The following is a 22,455-nucleotide window of genomic DNA, read 5'->3' on the forward strand; positions in this document are numbered from 1 at the left end:
TCATTTTTTGGATTGTACTACAGTAGGTAAAATTGGTGGGCACTGTAATAGCAGGTGAAAGGCAGTGCTGAGACTTGTGCACTTGTGCCCACGGAGAAGTAATGAATTATACAAGTGTACTGCAGTTTATGAAAAGAGGGCCAAGTGTCACTGGAGAAAGGTTAATATAAATTTGTTACAACTGCTTCCTGTTTCCCCTTTACTTTCTGGTGACCGTAGTTTGTGATGATATATGGGAAACAGAGTTAGGTAATCAGAGAGAAGCCACTGCTGATTAACAATGTAGAGAAGGGTTGAACCTTGGAACTATTGTCAAACAGGATTCATAATTGGAAGACAGATAATGAGAAAGCAAGTGAGATTTTGTTACTGTGTCTTCAGAGGATGCAGAGTCAAGGCTTAAAACCAGCAAAAATTTGTTTAATTCCCCAAATTAATACATTGAAAGCTCAGGAGCTTAGTAGTAGTAGTTGTTTTTTATATTTTTAAGGATTAGACTCCTGTATGGATAATTAGAAAATCCATAACTATGTTTGATAGGATTAAGAAATTATAAAGAATTTAAATTCTCATACTTCAGTACAAAAGCTGTGGTGATATTTTGAAGAATACTCTCACATGGGAATTCGGATTTCGTATATGTCTGCATAAGATTTTCATAAGCTTTTCTAAGACTCATGTGGTATTAGCGACTGATATGGAAAAGACACTGACCTAAACAAACCTAGACAACTAATATGTTATATTCAGTATTTTCTTTCCCTTCAGTGAGGGTTTTGCTTACACTGGTTGCGAAATTGAACGACGACAGAGGAAAAATAAAACATTAGAAGGAGTCCCCAAATGCTCCCAAAGTTTTGCCTCAAAAGAAATCTTGTTCTTCAGCTTTCATTCAGTGTATCAATTGCAAAAATGTGTGATATTTTGAAACAGAAGGGATCTGATTCTGGACTGCAGAAGAAATTCATGGACAGTTATTGACATGAAAAGTAGTTTACAGGAATTCAGATTTCTGGTCACTTGATTTTTATAGCATCTGCACTGCTGTGCTTTCAGTAGCCAAAAACAGCACTACTCGTAAATGTGATTGTGCCATGCAGGACCTGAATTGTCACAAGTACAGATTTCTCTTCATGCTGTATTTATCACTTGAACAGAATACTGCTGAGCGTTTCATGCAAGTGCTCCACAAAAATCTGAAGAGAAGAAATAAAAGGAAATCACTACTCATGAAGCTAGACATTGCTATCATACATTTGTCTCCATAAATTATCTGTAATGCCTCTGTTTTGTCCCATCTGTGTGCAAAGTCCAGAAATAAATTTTCTCAGTCAAATCCAATTGACCCTATAGGTAACGAAAGTTTTGTTTGTCCTAATTTGTGTATGTGGCTTAAAGTGCTGTGCTTATCATCGCATTCACTCTAGGCAAATGTTGGCATTCTTGATAAAGTAGTCCATTTTTGAACTGGGTTTCTGAACTATGGAGACTGGGAACTGTTTGATTCAGTCACAGTTTTAGCTGGCACATAACCAAAGTGTAGAAGGGAGCTCAGCAATGCTTTATGCTGGAGGCTTTGTGTAACTTGCCTGTGAGATTCCAAGCTCTTCGTAGCAAAGAACTGAATCAAGTGGTTGCCAGCTGATGCTCACCCCAAATGGAGTTTACAGAGGCCATTCAGTTGCCAAAAATTTTTCAGCTTCAGACCCTTGAGAAAAGCAACTGTCTATGGGCTGATGTAGCACATGACCTGTATCAAGCATCAGATGTGGGGACTGGTTATTTAACTGAGGCACTCATGGGATCTTCTGGCTGGAATCTTGAGGCTCAGAGTGATGCCAAGTGTGGTCAGGAATCACAGGGCTCAACCTGAGTCCTGCTCAGGTCGCAAAGTGGGGAGAGAGGAATGGAAAAGCTCTGTGGTGACAAGAGAGTGACCGAAAGTCTTCTGATCTGGCAAACTCACCTGGCAACTTGGGAAGCATTGTTGGAGCCTATGATGGTCCCAACTGATGCTCCAAGCACCTGCAGCCCTGTCTGAGGCAGCCCAGAAAGGCAGTAAAGCTGAACATCTGCTCCCAAGGAATGCAAAGCACACTGTGAGAAAAGTGCCGCTTCTGGGATTTACAGTGGAGTTCAGTCTACTGTATAGGCATGTTAAAAACTGGCACGCAAGGAATGTACCTCTTCCTGCATCAACAGATGCTGTATGCATATGTTAGATAGAAAACAGTCTGTGTGCACTTGTGAGTAATGTGTTGTCCCAAATATATGTATGAGAAAGCAGAAGCTTGTAGGTAAGAGCTAGAGAGGCATTTAGCAAGACTAAGATATGCTTAGGGAAGATGGGAGTGCATAGGAGATGTATCTGTATGCAGGCATCACTGCAAATCAACATGACATTCACATGAACTATTTTCCTTGGGGGCTTCAGAGAGAACAAGAGACACTGAACCACTGTTACTGATTTTTTTTTTTTAATTTGCTGCCCAGTGATGATCCACAGGTGTGGACTGCTGAGATGGGCAGGTACAGAAGACATTTTGGCTGTAGCACCATGCTACCAGCTGAGAGTGCAAGCACTACTTAGCATTGGAACACTTCATCAACAACCCCTGGTTTTTCAGAACCAAAAATTATACAGTTATCTTTCTCCTTGCAAGTATCTAGATTTCAAAATAAGGAATCAAGAAGGTTAGATTTAAAGTAAAAATTGTTTAGATTTTATTTTAAATGTTTTATATGTTTTTCATGTGAAACTTTTGACATTTGTTGCGTGGAACTTTATATTTAAATGTCTTCAGCAGAGATCTGCAGACACGAAACTCTCATGTCAAAATGCTTTTCCTTTGGGTATCGTGTCTGCTTTCCAGTGCGTTAGCATCGTGAGACCCAAGCAGACATTTGCCTGCTTATCCCATGCGGGGCTGTGCATGCACTTGTGGTGCCTGGAGCTGCTTGGAGGCTGCGCTGCTGGGTCAGCTCCCGAGGCTTGGTGAGGTCTGGCTGCTTCATTTGTGAGCTTGTCCTGAGTGGTAAAAAGAGTTTATCTACACAACGTGAAAACTAGCTTGTAATTAATACAGAACAGAAATGAGCCTAGCTGAGAACATTGGTAGAAAACACTGTTGTTCTTTTTGTTATGCATTTCTGTGCATCTTAAAGTCAACCTGTAGACTGAACGTTATCTACATGAACAACTCATCCATTGTATATGTGAAGTGCTATCATAACTTTATGTTAATGAGTGGTCCTTATTCAGAGTGCATTTCTCAGTAAAAATACGGATATTGTGAAGGTTGTTTGTGATTTGATGTATGTTGCATTAGGTCATTGCAGTGAAAGTGAGAATGGCGAATTAATACCTGGATAGGATTTCTGCTTAGAATATCCAAATTTAGCTGAAAGTCTTACGTGATAGAGATCATCAATGAGACTCATAGGTGTACCTCATGTACATGAGTACCTCATACCTCAAGTTATCATTCTAAGGTAAAGAAATTGACTTTTTGTATCCTAGGAGACTTGGGTGGTCAAATTTAAACCTCCGGGCTTCTTGGACACAAGATTTTTTGAGGGATTAATTCAGTTGCTGCCTATTCCCTGCCAGTTTGCCAATCCAAGCAGAAGTGAATGACCAACAGATGTTGAGAAGCGTTTTGCCTAAAATCTTAGGTATTTGTCATTCTCAAGGGAGGACTAATGAAGTATTATAACTTCACACATCCTTTTATCTCATTTGTATTATCTTTGTAATCTTTGTTTTTCAATCTTTCTGACTGTTTAGCTGATATATTTGATCACTGCTCACAAAAACCTCATCTAATTTTGATATTCAGAGAAGTTTGGCTCCTCTTGTAGTTAATGTGGAAAAAAAGATTAGGTGCTCCTAACATCTCACTGTTTCCCCCCACCTCTCTTTAACTCATGAATGTCTGGCTTTCTGCATTTGTAGAAGTGCAACAGGCTGAGAGAATCTTAAGGGAGGAGAAAAAAAAAGATTAGATTTCATTGCGTTGCACAGTCACATCTTTTAAGCTGTAAAGGGCTTGTAGTGGAAGAGCAAAATAGTTGTCTATCCAGTCTTATCATCAAAGTGGGCTTAAATACAACTGAAGATTGCTCTTCTGCTGTCATGATCCGGTCAAGCTGCCCATTTTAGCATTTTGCCATGCTCTGTCGTAGCCACTAAGCTGAAGAACAGAGGCAGCAATGTAACCTTACAGCAGGTGTTGTCCTTGGTCATCTTGGTATTTGGGCTGTGTCTGGTAAATCTAGATGTAAGATGTAAAGCATGCAAGAGGGGGATAGATTTCTTCCAAACTTTAAGCTTGCTTTGAGCTAGAATAGCCTTGTTAACATCCTCCATTGGTGCTATGGTTGAGAAAAATATATTATGATTTGGGTTGTACAGATAAGATACCCTGTTATCAGTAGAAAAAATCACTTTTCTCCTGTAAAACAGGGAAACACACATCAGTCTAAATATATGCGTAAAATAAGACTGATCCCCGTGGAATTTTAGAATGTAATAAAATGTACAAGGTCATTGCCAGACAGGCAATCTCAAGATACAGATTTGAACTATATCAAAATATGCTTATCATGTAAAAATGGAGAGCCACTCCGACAAAAGGCCTCTCTGAAAAATCAGCTGACACGGCATATCCGGGAGGTAGTTTTTCTTGGTTGCATAAAATAGTTTCAGCACAGTGAGGGAATAAATACCATTTGCTTTCAAAAGAGTCACTTATTCAGATGAATCAGGTCCTAAACACAAGCAATTCATAGCACTGTGTGTCTGAGGACTGCCCCAAAAGTAATGCCTCCTGCTTTATTATGTTGACCCAAGAAATCAGAGGCAGGTGTTGGTGGCATGGCACTAGTAGAGGATACCTCCCACTAATATTTCATTACATTTTGTTGCTGTGTGATGGCAGGGCAACAGAGTGGGCAGTCTGACAAAATGGCATCTGGTATGGAACTGTGTTTGAAGCTAAGCTGTGGAACTGAATTCCTCCATGCAGAGAAAATGGTACTTGTTAACATTCATCAATACTTTCTGAATGTTTATGGAGACCAAGCAGTGGATGTGAGCACAGTGAGGCGCTGGGTGGTGCACAAATGCACATACCAATGGGGACAACTTTGTTGAAAACTATTGCTTTGTAGCTGAGAGTTTGCCCTATGAAAAAGTGCTATTGTGCTATTTTTATTGTGCTCTGTTGTAATTTTTATGGAAGTAAATAAGAGGTATTACTTTTGGAGTCACGTACATGTAATAAATGTTACAAAAAATGCTGAAGACTGGAACTACAGAACTGGTTGTAGAGGGTTTGTAGTCTGTGTGTAAGTACGTGCAAGCTGAAGTACCTTTCAGCACAAGTGTGCACTTGCACTGCTGAAGAGCCTTTCTTTCTGTCAGCATGTCAGGAACTTTGTAAGCCAAGGCACTACTAGATAGACCTTGCAAAAAATTCAGTTGTCCAATCTTGGCTTACAAATATCATTTAAGAGGTGAGTTAACTGTGACAATAGTAAGGCTTTTAATAAATAATATTAGTAATTAAAAATCTAAGGCCTTCAGGTATGCTGCTAATGTGCAAGCCTATCTTGGTGATTCAGGTCTGTGATGAGGAGAATCTGAATCTGGTATGAGAGAGAGAAATTTCTGGCTGTGTAACCAGTATAAAACTTTCAATTTTATTTTCCAAAAACCAAGAGATGTACTTGCACATGTACTTGATAAGAGAGAAAGGAAAGTGGGAAAACAAAGTGTAGCACTTTCCTGAAGGTGATGGAACTCTGCAGTAGTAAATGATTTACCTTATGGGGAAAACGCATCTGCTTTGCTTTGAAATTCTTATGGAAAAAGCTCTGTGATTTGTGAATCATTGTTTTTGAAACTTTCTGCACAATTGGTTTATTTACAGCGTATGATTTCTATGATCGCAATCTCTGTGCAGAAGCATACATTCAGCAGATGAAAAAATCCACTTCAAAAATGTCTGTTCTGCTTTCCTTTTGTCTTCTACTTTTGACAGATTTTTATGTGATAGTATAAAGAAGCAATGGAAAGATCCACAGAAGTTCTATGATTGCGGAAGGCTCTTGGAGGAAGGGTTGGTTATTGTTAAGGAAAAAAAATCCGTTTAATAAATATCAAACTGCAATTAAGGCAGGAAGTTGTGTTCTTAGTGAGGTCTTCAATCAGCTGATGACCGAAGGTTTCCTCACAAAGCTGACTATGAATTATAAGAGCAATTTTTCTCAGCACTCATTTTAAGGAAGGAGAGAGGAAAGATTACTTGTGGGAAGTGATTCTATGGTTCAGGCAGTAAACAGAGGGAAAGAAAAGGGGGAAAGGCAAATCTTCAGTCTGAAGATATCACATACATCTGAAAGAATAAAGACTGAGATGAAGGTGATGTGTTGAAGAGACTGAAAACTGAGATGCTTGTTACTATTTTTATAAAATTTCTTATACTAGCTAAAGGGCTGTGTCAGGAACAACTTCAAAAGTGATGTCACAGATTTAACCGTCAACCTCCTTGAACGAAAATTTATAGGCTGGTCTGGATCTTGGACCCCGAAGAAAAAGTTACCTTAAGTGAATTGGAGAGCTTCGGTATCTAATAGTAACCACTAGTATGCAAAACTGAGCTATGTCTGAGCTTGCAGAAAGTACACTTTGATGGTTTGTCTGGAGAACTAACCTCAGAAAGGCAATTGCTCACTTCTGGACAGCCTCTGGAAAATTTAGAAACCCGCAGCACTAGTTGTTGAGGTTATTAGAAATCAGATACATGAGATCCCAGAGGAGGAAGTGCCACCAGGCCTGAGTACTGCAGTCAACTTATTGTATGATGGCCAACTCAATAATTGTTAGGAAATAAGAAAGGGAAAAAGCAGCAGCAGTTTAGCTTGTTTATATAGCTTGTGCTTTTTAACTAATCCTGCGTGGGATGTGGTTTTATAAAGATCATGTATAATAAAAGAGAAAAAATATCAAAACAAGCATAGCAATCTTGCAGCAATAACTGAAAAACAAACAAACAAACATACACATACAAAAACAAAAACAAAACAAAACAAAACAAAAAACAAACCAACAAAAGCAAACCTTGCCTAATAGGGAAGAATAACATAGTTGCTGATACTTTTTGTCTGTGGCATCTTACCCTAACTTGATTTGTATTAGTCCAAGAATGGAGGTGCTTCTCTCACCACAGACATCCCAGACAGTTGGGGAAGTGCAGGAGGGCTGCAGCTGCAGCTGCTGCAGCTTTTCAACATTTGGCTTCCAAACCTTTTTCTCCTGGCCTATGACTTGAGCACATGGCTTTAACGTGTAGTCTTGGCAAATCTGTATGACCCAATAATTAATGCACAGATGTAATTAAAGCCTTGAGTGAGAAGCTGGTTCATATGAATAAATGAAACTTCTCAGTTGTAGTGGTATCTCTGTGTTCAAATTCACTTTTCTAATAAATCATTCATTATGTTTTAACATTTAAGAAGAGAATTGATATTTAAATGCACAACCATTCTCTGACCCGCTCTATCTGCTTCTGTATTTGAAGTGCATCTTCTCTTAAACTGATCTCTTTGCATGTCCAGGAAGGGAGCTGTTATTTGGCACTGACTTCTTTGGCATAAGACCTAACATATAAGTTTAAGTATTTTCCTTTTATCTATGTTTAAGAATTCAGTTCTTCATGTAAGTAATATCTAATGATGTTTTAACACCCTGAAGAAACAGACTGAGGAAAGTGTGATATTGGAATTCCATACTGATTGTTCATTGTCCCATCATGGTAGTGTCTCAGGTTCTGTGTTTACTTCTTAGGGTCTGTTCCTCTTGCTGCAGAGCAGTGGAAGCTCACTTTGTGTTACATGCAATTTATACTAACCATACAATAGGATAACAGGGGAAAGTTAGTTTGGTTTTAGGGTGTGACTAAAAGTTACCTGGAGTTTTTTTTTAATGAGGCTTAATGAATGCAAATCTAACAACAGTTAAGATTTATTGGTAACGTACCCTAAGCAGTGCCTAATTAGAAGTGTTGTTGCATTTATGTGTGGATGTCATGGGGCTCAATTATCCTCTATTATTCAATTTTATAATTTTGTGTTATGGAGTTACCAAAATCAGATGAAGTTGAAGGAGCCTGGAAATGAAACAGACTCTTTCAGTGGAAGCTAAGGCCTTTTAATAGTAGATCTTCTGGATTAGTCAATTTAGGCTTGAATATATTGACATATTCACTTTCTGGATCTTTCTTCCACTGTGCAGCCTGTAGTCTTTCTATTAAATAAATAATTAGTTTCATATACGTGACATATCTTATTTGTCTCAATTTAATGACAGATGTAAGCTTTGTAATTAATTGTACGTCTTTGAAAGTTCCCGTACTTCAGAACAATGGGATCATCAATTGTCTTATTATTAAAACATTTTAATTGTTAGCATGATACTTTATCCATAGCAACCTGACTAATCTGTGCGTAAGATTGCCCTCTCTGTTTGTTCCTCCTTCAACTTCATTCTAAGAAAGCTTGAAGTGAAGTTCAGGTGGACTGATTGGTGATGCATCCCATCTGGGGAAGCATAGGAGACTACTGAAATACAATATTTATATGTATTTATTTTTGTTCAATGAAATCCTCTATAAAGCTGATTATTTTTTTCAATATGAATTTAATGTACCTGTTTTCTATTTCGGGCCCACGTTAGCAGGTAATTGTAAGGTTTATGTATTAAAAAAAAAATTCCATGCATAGAACATCAAGAAACTTGAATTACATTAACAGACTCCTTTGCAGTTGTGATTTGAGTGCTTTGAATATATTTCTGTGAGTTTCCAGAACCCAGTCAGTAGATGAACAATGGAGAAGTAAAGCTTCTTAAAAACATGCAGTCATTGCAGTGCTCCAGTTCTTCAGGAACTGTTTACTCTGGAAAAGAATGAAACCCTATTGCTTTCTACAGCTCCCTGAAAGGAAGTTATTTTGAGCTGGGGATCAGCTTCTTCGCCCAGGTAACAGTGATAAGATGAGAGATAATGCCCTCAGGTTGTGCCAGGGGAGGTTTAGGTTGGGTATTAGGAACAAATTCTTTGAAAGAATTGGCAGCGTGTTGGAACTGTATGCCCAGGTAGGTGGTACAGAGTCCCTGTCCCTGGAGCTGTTCAAGAAACATGTAGATGTGGCACAGAGGAACATGATTAGTAGGCATGATGGGATGGGTTGGGGTTGGACTAGATGAGGAGGTTGTTTCCAACCTTAATGATTCTATGATTCTTCTAGTAGAGAGTATGGCTTGATCACTTCTAGATTACTCTTGATTTGCCTTTCAAGCTGGTTTTCTTTGAGCTTTCCACTGTGTTGGAAAGGCATTCACCTCTACCAAACCTGTGTGTCTTCAGGAAAACTTACTAGTTTTAAGATGGTGTCTTCCCTAAAGTGATTCTCATAACTACAAAAAAGAATAGGTGCAAGATATTATTAGGAAAATTTTAAAACAAATTTGTATAATGTGATATTAAAGAAATATTCTGCTTCTGTGCTGATGTGTGTTGGTACACAGTGTCATATAAGTCTGCTAGCTTACAGAGATGGAGATATTTTCTTTTTTCTTTTTTCTTTTTCTTTTTTTTAAATCAAAGTGTACAGACAAAAATTTGAGAGATCAGGTCTCATTTAAGTTTCCAAGGAAGTGGCCTAATCTTCAAGCAGCCTCTGGGCAATAGGTGCATAAATGTTGAGATGTTTTGAAAATCTGTCCTAAGCTCTGTAGCGAGAGCTATCAGGTGTTAAATATGTTTGAACAACTGGCTCATTTCATGTATTTAGATGAGATCTCTTGAAATTGTGTAGGTTTTGATGTTTTTCCCTGATTTGGCACATGGCGGAGCTGAGGGAAAGAGGGAAATTCAGACTGCTGCTCAAATGATTTAACACAGTTCTGTTAGATGTCATAAAGTCATGAGCGGCACTTGAAATTACTCTTGGGCAACTACTAAAAGGCAAACTGGATTGCCACCCGTTTTGTAGTTCTGGATGGCCATAGGGATTTGAAAGTGGCAAAGTGGTTTTTATTCTATTTGTTTCTGTTTTGTTTTCTCTATGTAGGAAATACTGATGCTGAGTGAGGAGTGGATCTTTTTCTGAATATCGAGCAAAAATGATTTTGCCATTCATTATGTGTTTCATGGATAAGGAAAGAAAAAAGTGTTCCTTTTAAAGTTGACTTTATATACTGAAATAGTAGCTTTAGACTGTTGCTAGGCTTGGAAAATTTGCATAATCTTTGGATGCAATTGTAAGGATTTGGTATATTGCAGAGATTTCTCAATAAATCAGCTACTAAATTCTGTCAATAAATATATGCTATAAATAAGTACTGACTCACAGCTAGACCTATAAACACTACAAGTCTTTCAGCAGTTGGCACAAATAAATATATGTTGTTTGCTGCACTTGGCTCCCTCACTATGAGTACGCTTCCCCAGCTACACAAATTGCTTCCTGGTGTCTCTATGGCTTATGTAATGGCCCTGTCATTTTGCTGGTAGACCTAACACCTGTCTGGGGGAAAAACATCAGAAACAGGATGATAAGGATACATTTTCAGAGCATGGATTCCTTGGGCTGCCCTGTGGTGTAAGGAGCCTGCTTGGCTGTGCGTGGAAGTGACTGTAGCTTTTCTGAATTTATTGACTTGTGACACTTACTTTCTCTCATAGCACAGCAGCTCTGATAGTATTGTACATGCCTAGATGCTTAATTCTGAGTCTCTGCGTAAAGTTTATGTCAAAGGAAGTGAAATGCTGCCTTGTGATGTTTGCAGTAGTTTGATGTAGGCGTTTTCCTGAAGCACGATGCCAAATGGGTTATGGAGATGGGATCACACGTCACTGTTTTGTTTTGCTTGGATTTGTCTCAGGGAATAGGAGCGTGCATTGAGCAGCACGTGCACAGTGTGCCAGGGCAACGAGGGGATGGAGAAATCTTTTACAGTTTGCTTGGGAGTAATGTTGCGATGCTCAGACTGGTTTGCCTTCCCTTGCTGCTTTCAGTATAAGGCAGGATACAAAGAAGAACAATTTAATGGGAGGGAGAATGCAAAAAAAAAAAAAAAAAAAGAAAAAAGAAAAAAAAAAATCGAAGTTTCTCTCAGCACTTTTTGTGCATATGTATCATTTGCTGCTAATTAGACGGGCAAGCAGGGCTAACGTGTTCCTTTGCTTGTCAATACTGCTCAGAATCCAAATGAGTTTCTCACTACCAGGAACTCAGAGGTTTTATCAGCTTGTCTGAAACCGCCACGTTTGGCTGCTTTTTCTAAATGGCAGTAGAGTGTTTTCCTTTTGTGCATGCCGGAACTGAGCCTGAGCCACGCTGACGTTAAAATAATACTCGGCGTGTACATGCAGAACAGCCCCTAAGGAGGCAGCAGAGGCGGGCATCCCTGCTGAATGCTAATGAAGGTGGGAAAAAATACTTGTATAGCGTTATGATCTGTAATGAGAAGCAGGTGAAAGAAGCAGAGGGTGAGAAAATGGAGTTTAGTCTGTGCTGAAAGGCAAAAGAAAACAGTTATTGAAGAACTTGCAGGGGGAGTGGAAGTGAAAATCTGTGCTATTCAGGAAAAAAACACAGTTGTGTGCCCCCCTCAAATAACTGAGATGGTTTGTAGTTAATTCTACCTTGAACTAATGTAGAAGGAGAGAAAAAAGGAGTCAAAGCTGCTCAGTTCGACCTGGTGATTTAGAATAGTATTGATGCCATTGTGACTAATGTGCAGCTCTGTAAAACCATGCTCCATTTAAAATTTCCAGAAATGCTTATTCAATTTCAAACTTCATGTTAAGCTGCAATTCTGGGAGAAAAACATTACTAATGGAATTACATTTTTTTGAGGAGAGTGCAGGGCCACCTTATTTTGGAGACTTTGTATCTGGTACCGCTCAGTTGATTTTTTTTTTTTTAGTAAAATTTAATAAAATCTACAAAATATTTAAATGGGTGATTCATGTCTTGACTCGTACTTCTAAATTGCTGTCTAAAAAAAAAAAAAAAAAAAATTTTTTTTTTTTTTACATGATGCAATCTTTACTGGCTCAGTCTTCCAAATCCACTCGAGTGCAAAGGCAAGCAAAATTCAGCTATAAAGTAGATTATTGGCTATAAAGCTGCTTTACTCTGAGATTCTTACCTTCTTTGGAGGAGTCAGAGAGCAGTATCAGATCTGTCTTTTGTAAAACAAAGCCATCAATTATCTTTCACTATGTACTCTCAGTGCACTTTTAGCAGTAACATATGCCCTGTTCTGACTTCATGCTGGCATCTATTCTGCACACAAAGTCATGTTTTCAGTGAAGATTAAACAAACAAACAAAAAAATTTGGAAAACAACTGGTGCATTTGTTCACCACTTGGTGGCATCACTCAGTTGTATGGAAGCTGAGCTGCTTTGCCCATAGACCAGCTTTACTTCTGTACTTGTTATGAAGGGACTTTCATGTTTTATTCTAGATTATTAAAGACTGAAGAGAGCTATTAACATGCTCCCATAAGCTAAATGAAAGCCACAACTTTAGTTCTGGTAACTGTATTTCTTCTTTATGGCATGTTGTTCACCACTTTGAATCTTATTTTTAACTGCGTAAAAGCCAACAGGAGGCTGGTCTAGATAACTCCTCTTCCTGCCCCCCCCTTGTTAACTTCTCGTGGATGGCAGCTAGTGTTTTATCAGGCTGATAGTGATACCAAAAAATGGTGTTGTGCTTTGAAATTGGTTTGGTTTGCTTTTCCAGGGAAATTATTTTAAGCCTCCAATTGCTGCAGTCAATGTGCATTCTAGGGAAAGGAATTACGCAATTTTGTGAGTAAATACTTCCAATAAAACAAAAGCATTTTTTAGCTGTCACGCTGAAAGTGGGTGATCTTTCCTTGTATGTACAAGCCAGCAATAACTGTTTACTGAAAACGCTGAAACACGGAGATAAAAGAGGAAACAAGGCATGACTGATATTCAGAGGTAAAGGACAGTCCTGGTAATGTCAGGGAGCTCTGGTGGCTTATATATGCTGAGAGCATTGCCTGGTTAATGCAGAGTAGCTGCTTGCTATTGCTTGAGCCACATCCTAAGGATCTTTTCCAAAGAAATCACATTTAATATATCAAAATAGGATGGGACAAGGGGGAATGGTTTTAAACTGAGACAGGAGAGGTTTGGGTTAGATATTAGGAGGAAGTTTTTCACACAGAAGGTGGTGAGGCTCTGGAACAGGCTGCCCAAGGAGGTTGTGGATGCCCCATCCCTGGAGGCATTCAAGGCCAGGCTGGATGTGGCTCTGGGCAGCCTGGTCTGCTGGTTGGTGACCCTGCACATAGCAGGGGGGTTGAAACCAGATGATCAACCCAGGCCATTCTGTGATTCTAAGAATGGGCCTGCAACATATCAGTAAAGCATATAGTTGTAGGCAAGCTTTTTTAAAATATTGCTTCCCGTATTGCCAAAGCAGCACAAGTAAGGTTGTACTGCCAACGTTCCTTTTGGTTCTGTGAGGAACAGCAAGCAGTTCTTGCTTTGGGGGAGTGGGGTGGCTGGGTTGGAATTTGGAGAAGCAATATGTATATAAACTCTTTTTTCTTCCCCTCATGCTTTCTTTTGTTTACTCTGCTGAATGCTTGAATTTCAGTAAAACAGAGCAGCTATCAAATAACACTATTTCTGAATTTTTTTTGTAAACATGTCTAAATCTCTTGCTTTCCTTTACTGCTTAGATGTGGTTTTTATATATTGCTTTATTGGAGATATTTTGATATGCTGACTACATGTGCACTTAGCATGCACAGAAATGTATACGTGTACTGTTTTTCTTGATCCTTTCCTTATAGCTGCTGGCCTTCTGAAATAATCAGCATTATCTTAGAGAATGTAAGCAGTGATGCATGTCTGGGTTTTTTGATCACTTAGTGATGTGAGCTGGCCTGCTGAGAATTTTTCCTAAAGTTGAAACCTAAGTATTCAGCTATAGGGCTGGATATACCCATGCAATTTATAATAGATTGTTGTAAGAGGGAAAAAAAAAAAAAAAAAAAAAAAAGATATATTCTTCAACTGACTTACCATTCTTGTTGCTAAGATTCAGTTGCTATGAAAAACACCTAAATTTCTCATCTTAGATAAAAAAAAATCAGAAACAGGTTAAGTGGTAATTTTTTTTTCTTCAGTGTGTTATCTAGTGGAATTGTTTTAGTTGGTAGTTATTAGGAGAGTAAGTAGCAAAAAAATGGAGGTCTCACAATGAAAATTTCAGTGCTGGTAGATACTATTTCCTCTGTAGTTTCATTCAAGGCACTGAAGGCAAAGATATGAGCTTACAAGACTTTGTCAGTGATCTTTTCTCATCTGCACTGGGGTTAGTGGCTGCCTGTTCCTCTCTGTTGGCGTCTCGTCCACACACAGATGCTAATGATGATACTATATGTTCAGTTTCACAAAATACATCTTTTTGCTTCAGTAAGCCCATGCAAGTCCATGATTTTGGACTATGGTGCCCGGTTTTATTGCTGTTGTCAATCGCTTGTGAAGGACATTACATCACATATATTTGCACTTGAGAAAATTTCAGTGTCTTGTCTGGGGAAGCTTTGGCAATGTGGCATGTCAGGTTTTGGAGCTGTTCCTGAGATCGTGAGCTCGCAGGAGAAAATGTGCTTGGCTGCTTGGAGATGGAGAGAACCATGCACTGAATTCCTGTAAACTCTTCTCAATCAGCTTTAAGAAAAGAATGCTGAAAGGATGTTTGCTTGATGCTGGGCTCTGACAGCATGGATTTGGAGGGGGCAAAAATAAGAGTTTGCTCTACTTCTGTGTTGAGTATATAGTTCATTTATTTTTAGTATCTGTGTCAAGTTTTTGTGAAGTCTAGCAAGCTTATCTATCTGACCAACATGATTTACATCAGGAACATGATTTACATCAGGATCTTTGATGAGGCTACGTTAGACTTTCCTGTAGCTTCCAATATAATCATGTCGGGAGTGCCTGGGTACTTGTCTCAAATATAGAAGAACAGCTGCTTAAATGAATGAGAGGGAAGATTTATTTTTCTTAAAATGCAGTATCCAAAGCCCCACGGTCTAATTTGGGCTAAATAGGAGTTTTGGTTGGTTTTGGTTAAACCATGAGTAATTTTAAATTTGCTTTCTTGTTTTAAGGTGCATTTTGTTTGAATTGAAGATCTGTAGAAGGTGGTGGAGTGAGAAATGTTCAACTTCACTGCATGTGAAGAGATGCAGTAATAAAAGTGCTACATAAAGTATTTTTACTTCTGACATTTGTTACATTGTTCTCTCTTTTAACAGTTATTCTGTTGTGACAAGTAACTATAGCTTCATGTGGGTTTTTAGAATAAAATCTTAGTTATTTGAAAAGGGGGAGGTATACTGTAAATGTAGAATGTACAGAGAAGCAAAAGCCCATAAAAAATGAGAGAAAGAAATAGATTCTTACTGCTGAGTATCCAAAGAAAGAGGAATTGCATAAAATGACATGCATTAAGTGCTAATAATGTAAATTTATTATAAATTGCCTTCCTCAATTAATGAAAGAAGCTGAAGAGTAACCAGACGCCATCAAACATGAATTAAGGAAGAACACATTCCTTTGGAAACCCGATTTAGTGAGTCATCAGGTTGAGTGCTTACATAGCTGATTTTGATATTGTCCTCAATTCATCAGTAGTATGAGTTAATCTTTTTTTTTGTAGATCAACACATTCAATAGAAGCATCTTTAGTGGTACTAATAAGGTTATTCTATGATTTTGTGTGCCTGATTGAGTGAATTTGCACAAAGGCATTTAAATCTTAAATACCTGTTAAGGCTTGAAGAGAATTAAAATGTAAATAGTTAATAGTCTTGCCTCTTTCCTGCAGGACTGCATTTGCTGTAGATCTTTGCTCTGGACTGTATAAGTTTCTCATGTACTACTTCAGAATCAGTTGGGTTTTTTTGTTTATATATGCATGAAAATGCTTCCCTGTTTAGTGTTGTTTTTTTTTTTTTTTTTTGTGAAGAAACTGTCATCATCTGTCTTGTTTTAAACACCTGCTGGGAGGACTGCAGTCTTTTTCCTCCTACTGTCATCCTTTTTATCTCATCTCAGTGCTCCCAGAAAGACCTTTTCCATCTAAGTTAAAAATACCTCCATGAATGAGTTTCCTGCACACTTAACGTCTTGATTAAAGATACAGCTTATCGCCTTCCTGATCTGATGTATTTTTATCTCCCGATTCTTCACTATACCAGTGTTTTACTCAAAACTTTAAGTGCATCTGTTTGTTTATAAATTGACTAATGAATCAAATTGGTGATTAAATTTTCCATGCACAAGCAATACAACAGCTAATTATGTGTGACACGTGATATTTTGCTAGCTGGACTACTTGGTTAGATTTGCAGCAGAATAAATTACATAAATTGATAATAATCCCATGAAATACTAGGATTTAGTATCCCAAAATATACTTTTCCCAGAATTTCATATGTTCCCTTGAATTTGATGCTTTTAATAATAAAATTATTTTTATTCCTCCTGGTTTTCAAAGATAAACTACAAGAAAAATGACTTTTCACATCCAGGGTGACAGAGACGATAGTACTAAGGGAAATGTAAAGTCCTTCATCCCAGCAGGATGGTAGCTTTGAAACTTAATTAAAAACACTTAAGTGCCAACTTTGTTAATCATTTCATGGCAGAGTACTCCACCAAAAATACCAGGTGTTTGCAGCATGACTGGATTTCCATTCCTTTGCTGTGTCCTGTGTCTGATTGATGTTCTCATCCTTTGTTTGAGGATCTTTCTAAGCCAAAAAAAAAAAAAAAAAAAGCAGTAACGTCTCGGTTTTCAAGCAGTGAAATTGTTTAAAACACAAGTAGTTGTTTGGTTAGAATTATACTCCATTTGCTGTGCAGTAATGAGCTCCTAAGGGCTAGTCAAACTGGAAAAGATGAGAATAATTTAAGGAAAAAAAATAAGGGAGTATTTATCTAATGGTGTCCAAAGTGGTCAGGACCTGCTCTAGTGATACACAGAAGTGAAAGATGTCAGGGCGTAGAAGCTGGAAAAGGCAGTGTGAATGTCAGTAGGAGGATGTCTTAGTAGAACAGAAATCAGTGGCAGCTGGACTGTTGATAACTGTGTGGAAACAAAGGAAAAGGGGACTGAAAGATAACCATACTGTCATGTCACCAGGAGCAGGATAGCAGTTTCTCTTGGAGCATTTTGATTCCATGCAGAGTGAAAGAGGGATTCAATTACAGGGGGATTTGAGCTAAAGCCCTTAATGCAAATACCCTTATAAAGCTGATGCCAAACTTTACAGTTTGTTCATATGTCTTCAGAGATAGGATGGTGATAGAGGAACAGTAAAATCTTAAATGTAGTTGTAGCAAATCAGAATTATGGCATTATCTCATATGCCATGAAGAATTCCACGTGTTGAAAAAGGCAGTGGGGATAAGATGCAGTATGAAAAATCATAGCTGCTCTTCCAGTCTCACTTGTGATCTTAATGGAATATATTTAGAGTTAGAGATGCACTCAACAAATGAGGAAAAAAATTACTATATATCACTATGATATTAGAATCAAATTAGAGAAATGGGTGTAAAAAAATATCAACCCCAAAAATATCAACCCGTTACTTCTGCCAATATCATGACAAAGATAACATCTGACAAAATCTGGAAAAAAGATGCTGACTACAAAGAAGGCAGATGTTAATAAACAAACAACAATCTAGTAGATAAAGAATTCATCCATTCCTCAGTAATAGAAATAGCAATTTAAGACAAAAAATGTCAAGCAGGTGTGAAAAAAGGAGTTTCTGAAAGTGGGCTTCAAAAGAGCAGGTTAGCAGAGATACTTCACTGAGATGATTAAAAACTGTATTAATTAATAATTTAGGAAACAAATCAAGTATAAGCTTGAGAGATTATATACTGTTAGAACATTGACCAATAGCGCCATTAAATAGTTTAATCAACTCAAATGGTTTAAATGTAGTGATCGTGTTTTCACCAGGTTACCATGTAAATTTCTTACAGTATGGTTTGTGGGATGGTGGTATCCTCTTAAATTGCATCCTGACAGTGATGAAAGCATTCAATACAGGAAACTAATAACTATTGCTATTCATATAGCACTGCAATCTGGAGACAAGTTTGCCAAAACACTGTCTCTTTTATCTGTAGAACTCAAATTAAAAGTCATTATTTCTTTATTTCTTGAAACTTCAGACTATTAACTTCAGGGTAGATAAATATGAAAGTATCTTTGCTAGGTGAAAGTGTGGTACATCTCTAGTAATAAAAAAAAATGACTAAAAATCAGTGCATTTGGATTCCTCTCTCCCTTATGCTAATAAACTTGTGTGAACCACAGTGCTTCAAACTTCTGTTCAGCTTTAAGGAAATAAAGATGGGATTTGTGCAATTTATGTACAAGAAGTTGAAGTCCCATTGAGGCACTTGTGAAATGATAGCCGAGGTACGTAACTATAGATCTACTCAGTCACATGCTGAGTGTTGCTGAATGGTTGCTCAGAATCTGTAGTGTCATCCAAAACCCGGGAAGAAAACCCTCTATCTACAATGTGCTGTTAGAAAGCAGCACTGTTTTGTTCCTTGCAATGCATACCAGTGACTTGACAAGGAAGTGCACTGTCTGAGAGTTCACACTGTACATTTTATTAAGACGTGTATATGCAGTGCATTGGCATACATATTCATTCCTTTCCAAGGACTCATAAATATATGCTAATGTCTCTTTGGGCTTGCTCAGTGCTGTCTGGGGTGGTCAAGTGCCCACCTACTTCTGCATTTTTCACTATCAGTTTCATCACTGAGGCCTTTGGAAAATTTCCGCTGCTCATTAGGCCATAGTGTGCAACTTTTTAAAACAGTGTATGTGGAATCTAAAGAAAATGTCCTTGTGCCTTTTGAGGCAAAAGATTAAGGTATTCTATGGTGACATTCTACCGGTGATTCTTGTGAGGCAAAATCATTGAGGCAAAAGATAAAAGTGTTCCATTATGTCCGCAGTGCAAAATTATTGAGGAAAACAAGGCTATTCACACACTAAAGTTGAAACGGAAAGTTTTAGAGCTATCACTTAACGATTTCTCTTGCTAATGTAGTAAATTGATTCGCAATCTAATGTAGGAATCCCTATTGCTGAACAAACCTATATCAATAGCTAGTATGAGGTAAAACAAAATTACACATCTTTTCTCTTGCCACAGAATGACATGAGAAATCAGCAGTTTTCTTCTGAGATCATGTAATCCTTGAACATCCTATTGCTAAGCAATTGCAAGATGTCTTGAGAGTTAATGAGTTAATGAATTAGAGTCTATTATACTTCTGTAGTTGTTGCCCACTGTGCTACTCATGTAGAAAGTAGTTTTCTTCTAAATGTGCTAAGGGCCTATTCTTAGCTTCAGTGAAGACTGTGGAGGTTAAACTTCTTGGAATCCATCGTATTTTTATATAATGCGAGTCTTCTATTGAAGTGATGACACGTTTGCTTTCACATTCTGTAATTTGACTAAAGAAAATGATTCAGAAAATATGAAACCTTTTTTCCTTAGTCATTCCAATTTTTATTGCTGGCAGTACTATCTGAAAACAGAAAGGCAAGAGGAAAAAACACTTACTGTGTAGCATATGCTTTCAGGCAGAAAACAATCAATTGACAAAATATCACAATGTAAAAGCTGATTGGCTAATTCTTCATTTTAACCCATTGGCACAAACTGCAGAACACTGTGACAGTTCCTCAACCAAAGCAGTCTCTGCTGAGATAGTTCAGCTCTGGTCTGTGCCAAGAGAAATGGGGGACCATTTGCTGTGGTCTGTTGTACCACAGGTCTTTTCGCTGCTGGTAAGTGAGCAGCTTTTGATTACTGCCACCTTCGGAATGAAGATCTCTCTTGTAATGCAACTGATGATGGGTTCTATATTCCATGAATAAGTGACTCTCTGAATGCAGTCTCTTGCAAGAAAGGGCTTTATTTCTTCTCTTCTTCTGTGTTGTTTGTGCAAGTAAACTGTTCCTTCCGTAGATCTGTGGGGCTTTGCTTTTCTCACCCTTAGTGCAGCAAAGCTCAGTGGCTGGTGCTCTCCACAGGGGTCCGTAGCTCAGCTCTGCTCTTCTCTCCCTCTGTTCTCACTTCTCTGTTTCTTGTTCCCTCCCCTGCTGTGACTAAATAAATTACCTGTATGACATGTTCAGTTTTCTCTGGCAAGGAGCCTGGGAAATCAAATCTGTTCCCAAACCTGGATCTCCCATTTGGCAAATGTAATGCCTCCCTGTTGCTAAACCAGGTCAGCTCTCAGGAAAAAACAAAGTACAAATTCATATAACTATAATTAACAAAGAGTAAATTTAGATAATGCAGCTGACATGTTTATTGTAAAGACCATCAAAAAATAATTTTGAAAGCGTTTTGTTTTTCTCTGTTGCATTAGAATACATGTTGAACACTGTTCATAGAGAAGATGAAATGTTTTTCTCAATTATCTCATATCAATGTGAAATAAATTTGTTTTCTTTCCGCTCTAAGAAGATATTTGGTGAAATGATCCATTGGTTGAATTAGGCACAGTTTTATGTATTCAAATACCATGACTTTATAAAAATCTATATTAATTGATAATTAACAGCTAATTATTATTAATTATTCATAAACTCTCCCTCTCCCTTGGCTTTTTGACCTCTGAACATGGAGATATAAATGAAAACGTTAGAAAAGGGAGGACAAAAGAATCCTTCCAGTACCCTTTGTTCATTTTCCTATTTGTGCTCAGTCTGTTTCCCCCTGAGAGCTGAATCCTGAGCAAACCCCCAGCCCTCTTCAAGGGAGGAACGTGGTGAGAAGCACTGGGCTCCTACGTGAAGGCTTGTGGCTGCTGAGAGCTCCTGGGATATGCTGTACCACAGCACTGACAGAGTAGCTGCTGAGCTGTAGCTGAGGGCTGTGGTGAAAACCTTTTCCAGCCCCAGCTGAAGTCAGGCTCACCCTGAGGAAAAGCAAGCCGGGTGTGAGTAGGCCCAGGCTGCGGGGCACTGCTGCTGGCATTGCCCATCCTGCCAGGCTGTGCTTTGAGCTTGGTTTTGCTTCGTTCTTGGAAGTGAACGGGCTCAAATATCTATATCTGTTTTTCAGTGGCACATGCTTTCCCTGATTTTTCTAAAGGGAACTACAGTGTTACTAATGATTGTTTAGTCATTCCTGAATTGCCTTCCTTCTAATGAGCACTTCTGTTGTTGCTTCTGAGAGGCACTCAGTGAATGTTTCTTCGTCGATTTAAAAATCTTTTGAAACTCTGTTGTTTAAAACAAATCCTTGAAACAAAAATTACTCTTTGTTATCCAAAGGCCACTCACAGCACGTGCAGCATAGAGGGGAAAGCAGTGAAGTGAGTTGTAAGGATATGGAGTTTGGTTCCTGCCTCTGCCCTGCAGTAAGGGCCACATCTCCATTTATATTGGCTTTGGTATGAAGAAATGGCAGCAGTAATGTTATTTGTCCCCAACTTAATCTTATCTGTACAGACTGAAGTCGCCTACTGTAAAGATACAGGATGATCTTTGAAAGGCTTCAGCTGATACTGTAACAGAAATCTCTTCCACTCTGTCTTAATGGCAAGGGCAAAGCCTGTCACGTCCCCTTCCTGGTGTGCAAGTCAGTCAAAGGAATTTCAGAGCCTGCTCTAACCCACCTTTATGTTTTGTCTTCTGCAGCCTGCGACCTGATGACCCTGGGGATCTTAGCCTTGGTGACATCCACAGGTTGCGCCTCGGCCAACGCCCTGCAGTCCCTGACAGATGCCATGCACATCCCACATCTCTTTGTGCAGCGCAACACGGGAGGCTCCCCACGCACCGCCTGCCACCTCAACCCCAGCCTGGAGGAGGAGGAGTACACACTGGCTGCCCGGCCGCCCGTCCGCCTCAATGATGTTATGCTGAAATTGGTCACTGAGCTGCGGTGGCAGAAATTCATCGTCTTTTATGACAGCGATTACGGTGAGTGAAACAGGATTTCAGACGCTGCTAAATTTAACTAGGAAAAGGAAATATAAGTGTTGGGGGGATAGAACTTGCTGGGCCCCTCGCTGGCGAAGGGAAAGTGTTTTAAGTGACACAGGTCTTTGGTTTGAAGGAAAGATTGCAGTGAAAACTAATTCTCAGACAAGCAGCAAAGTTGCTTAGCAACAGCTACAAAGAAAGCCAAAGTTTGAATTATCTCACACTTTGAAGTAAAATATTAATAAAGCATTGTCATTGATTGGCAAGGGTCATATAGCTGTGTAGGGAAGTTCAACATGGCCTCTACCCATTCCCTGAAAACACTTTCTGTCAAAGCAGA

The 22,455-nt window shown here is 38.6% G+C and overlaps 1 protein-coding gene across 1 annotated transcript in view; it reads left to right on the forward strand.

Moving 5' to 3' along the window:
* GRID1 (glutamate ionotropic receptor delta type subunit 1) overlaps positions 1-22,455 on the forward strand; it is a gene marked incomplete at both ends in the record, with an annotated part of 513,772 nt that overhangs the window by 190,225 nt on the left and 301,092 nt on the right. Inside the window, one exon of the mRNA XM_079535236.1 lies at positions 21,828-22,112. Coding sequence (XP_079391362.1) covers positions 21,828-22,112 — 285 coding nt within the window. The remainder of the gene's footprint in view (positions 1-21,827; positions 22,113-22,455) is intronic.

Source organism: Tetrao urogallus (assembly GCF_951394365.1).
Source record: "Tetrao urogallus genome assembly, chromosome: 5".
Lineage (NCBI taxonomy): Eukaryota > Metazoa > Chordata > Aves > Galliformes > Phasianidae > Tetrao > Tetrao urogallus.